Source organism: Phalaenopsis equestris, unplaced genomic scaffold (assembly GCF_001263595.1).
Source record: "Phalaenopsis equestris unplaced genomic scaffold, ASM126359v1 Scaffold224964, whole genome shotgun sequence".
NCBI lineage: Eukaryota > Viridiplantae > Streptophyta > Magnoliopsida > Asparagales > Orchidaceae > Phalaenopsis > Phalaenopsis equestris.
Window position 1 is genome coordinate 1 of NW_018243027.1, and position 2,648 is coordinate 2,648.

The 2,648-nt window shown below is 37.2% G+C and overlaps 1 protein-coding gene across 1 annotated transcript; it reads left to right on the forward strand.

The window, feature by feature from the left end:
- Positions 1 to 28: 28 nt before the first annotated feature.
- LOC110037782 lies at positions 29 to 2,516 on the forward strand. The gene is made up of 3 exons (XM_020742487.1): positions 29 to 508; positions 708 to 733; positions 1,562 to 2,516. The coding sequence occupies exons 1-3, from the start codon at positions 115 to 117 to the stop codon at positions 2,282 to 2,284; spliced, it is 1,143 nt and encodes a 380-aa protein (XP_020598146.1). The 5' UTR covers positions 29 to 114; the 3' UTR covers positions 2,285 to 2,516.
- The last annotated feature ends 132 nt before the right edge of the window (positions 2,517 to 2,648 follow it).

A 2,648-nucleotide genomic window follows, 5' to 3' on the forward strand; every position in this document is an offset into this window, starting at 1 on the left:
TGGACAAGTCTAAAGGGAGGATCCACCCATTTGCTCAGACAGTCCAGTCCAGCTGATTTTCCATACTCTTTTTCACCTGAAAGGCATGTTTCAGAAGTAAAAGGTGATTCTCCCATGCCTAATTGCTCAAAACATGATATGAGTCTACCTGAATCTTGCCAAATTTTGAAGTCTGTGGATTATGGAGAAAGATGTCAGAAGTTCTCTAGTACAGTAAAGTATTTACTGGTTGCAGATAAGGTGGAAAAGTATCAGTGTCTCAGAAAACAGACCAAGGGAGACTCTACTTTCACCCAAGTTAATGCAAGTACTTTATCCACCCTTCCAACCAAACAAAATTGTGGAAAGAAAAAGAAGAGCACGGCACCCTTGCAAAAATTTGTAAGTGATGAAGATATGAATGATTGTGATGATAATGACGCTCATCTTATTGCGGAACATAACGAGTTTCTTACTAATACTGATACAGTTTACAGCCATCCCAGTCATAGGTCAAGTTCTCTACCGGGTATGTGTTGGATTTGTTTTTGTGTTGACTTTTGATTTTCGCGGCTTGACACAAAGCAGTTCCATCCAGTTTTAGGCTCGACAGCATGCATAATGCTTAAAACTTCAGCATGTTTTCTTAGTTCAACGAATGATTTTTGCACTGATTATTTATTTTTAAGACTTTGCTGCTTCTTAATTCCAAGATTGGTTTTTTGCAGGAGAATCTTTTTCCAGGTCACAAAAGGTATGTAATTTCTATAAATCATAGTTAAAAAATTCTCTGTAGTTTAAACATGTTTATTGCTTAGTTGCCTCTATAGCCAAACGTGATTTATAGATGTTTCAATAGAATCATTGCTTTGTTATAGATCTAATTACATCATGAATTGCATCAATTGCTTAAAATTTATATTCCAATTATTAAAGGTGGGAGTTGTGGATCCAATTTGAAAACAAATGTAATATTCAATTCAGAAGCGCATTATGTTGCAGCAGCTTGCATTGCCTTTTTTTTTAAATTTCATTAGTTTAATTTTGCTAAAATTCAAGAGGCTTACATTAATTATGCTTGCAATGAAACTGAGATGTGTTTGTGGTATAGGGAAAACTTTGTGTAATGAAAACAAATGTAACAAGTTAACTCTTATAATGTTGGTGAATAAAGGCAAAAGCATTGAAACACTTTTTTGTCTTCATTGCCAATATTTTGACTATTTTTAAAAGGTTTAATTACATACAAAACACTTGAAACATTGCTATTTACAAAACTGGCACCGAGGAGTTATCTGGAACTACTGAACTGATCCATTTAAAACCTTTGAGAATTTGATAAAATGAAATATAAGGGTTAAAGTTTTATCGTCAATTTTGATAATAAGTATGTGCTACTTTCTAGATTCAGTTTTTATAACTCTGAACTGTTAACACATACTTATAATCCAAGGCTTATAAACTTATGTCAGTGTTCAAATCTCAAGTGTAATATTCAATTCCTTTGTGACTTGTAAAAAACTCACCTTTGTTTGATTTGATGAAGTCGCCACTGCATCTGATTGGAATCATGGCTTGACAGGGCATTACATCTTCAAATCTGAGAAATCCGAATCCTGTATTTGCTTCTTCTGGGGATGTTTCGACCACAAAAGTGGAGACTGGAATGGCTGAGAAGAGAGAAGCAGAACACGCTGCTTCTACACATGAAGCAACTGATGCAAGACATAGAAAAGCAAGTGTTTCTAGCACAGAAAGTTTGGCTGCAGATCATCATATAGCTTCACAAGTTAGGGCATCAGATGCCTCCAGCTCCAATCCTCTACCAAATCACACATCAGGATCAGAAACATGCAGCAGATGGATCAAGCGTCTCCAGGATAACCATTCCAAGACTGCTCCTTGTACGAAGAGGTTCAGACGGGGCGATGATTCCTCCAACGAAATACAGCAAACTCCCACCATACAAAACTATAATCCATTACGCCATGCTTCACAAGAAAAATGCGTGAAATCCATAACATCGTCAGCAAATGTTTTGCATAACGGCGATTCAGACGAATGTGTACAGTTGTGGATGAGGAGGTGGCGCCATAGTGGCGATGAATCGTCCTCGACCGCATCAATGCCGAGTGTTCCGCTGACGCTTTTGCCCGAAAAGTCTAGTGCGGCGCTTGAAAAATTTGAAGGGAAGATGTCTGCAAGCATTGGAGGGATGGCTTTGATGGGGAAGGCGATGAAGAATTATAGGCCGTATAGAATTCGGAGAGAGGAAGGATGTCTAGTATGGAATACGGGAGAGTGAGGGAGGGAGGGAGCGGATTGATGAAGAGAAATTGATGAAGAGAAGTTTATAAGAATAGTGCGATCAAGTATATGATGAAACAATGAAGCTTTGCTCTGTTCTGTTGAGAGATTTTGTTGTTGCAACACATTTGTTAACAGAGTTTTTGGTTGAAGAGAAGGCATTTACATTATTCAGCTGATTTCATGTCTTGTAATACATCCATTACTCGAAGTCACGTCTCGGTTTCATACTAACGATAACGTGATGTGATCTAGGCCGATATTATCCCATAGATCGGTTGTAGACAAGTTTATTTTTTATTTGTTAGGGTAAAATTTATATACAGGCTACATGATTTTTATATATTTACTTGTCTAACACT

Excerpts from the sequence above, each read along its gene's own strand:
- LOC110037782 (XM_020742487.1), top strand. The coding sequence starts at position 115 with ATGCCTAATTGCTCAAAACATGATATGAGTCTACCTGAATCTTGCCAA. Across the intron at positions 509-707 it reads TAGGTCAAGTTCTCTACCGG|GAGAATCTTTTTCCAGGTCA; the intron begins GTATGTGTTGGA and ends GGTTTTTTGCAG. Across the intron at positions 734-1,561 it reads CTTTTTCCAGGTCACAAAAG|GGCATTACATCTTCAAATCT; the intron begins GTATGTAATTTC and ends ATGGCTTGACAG.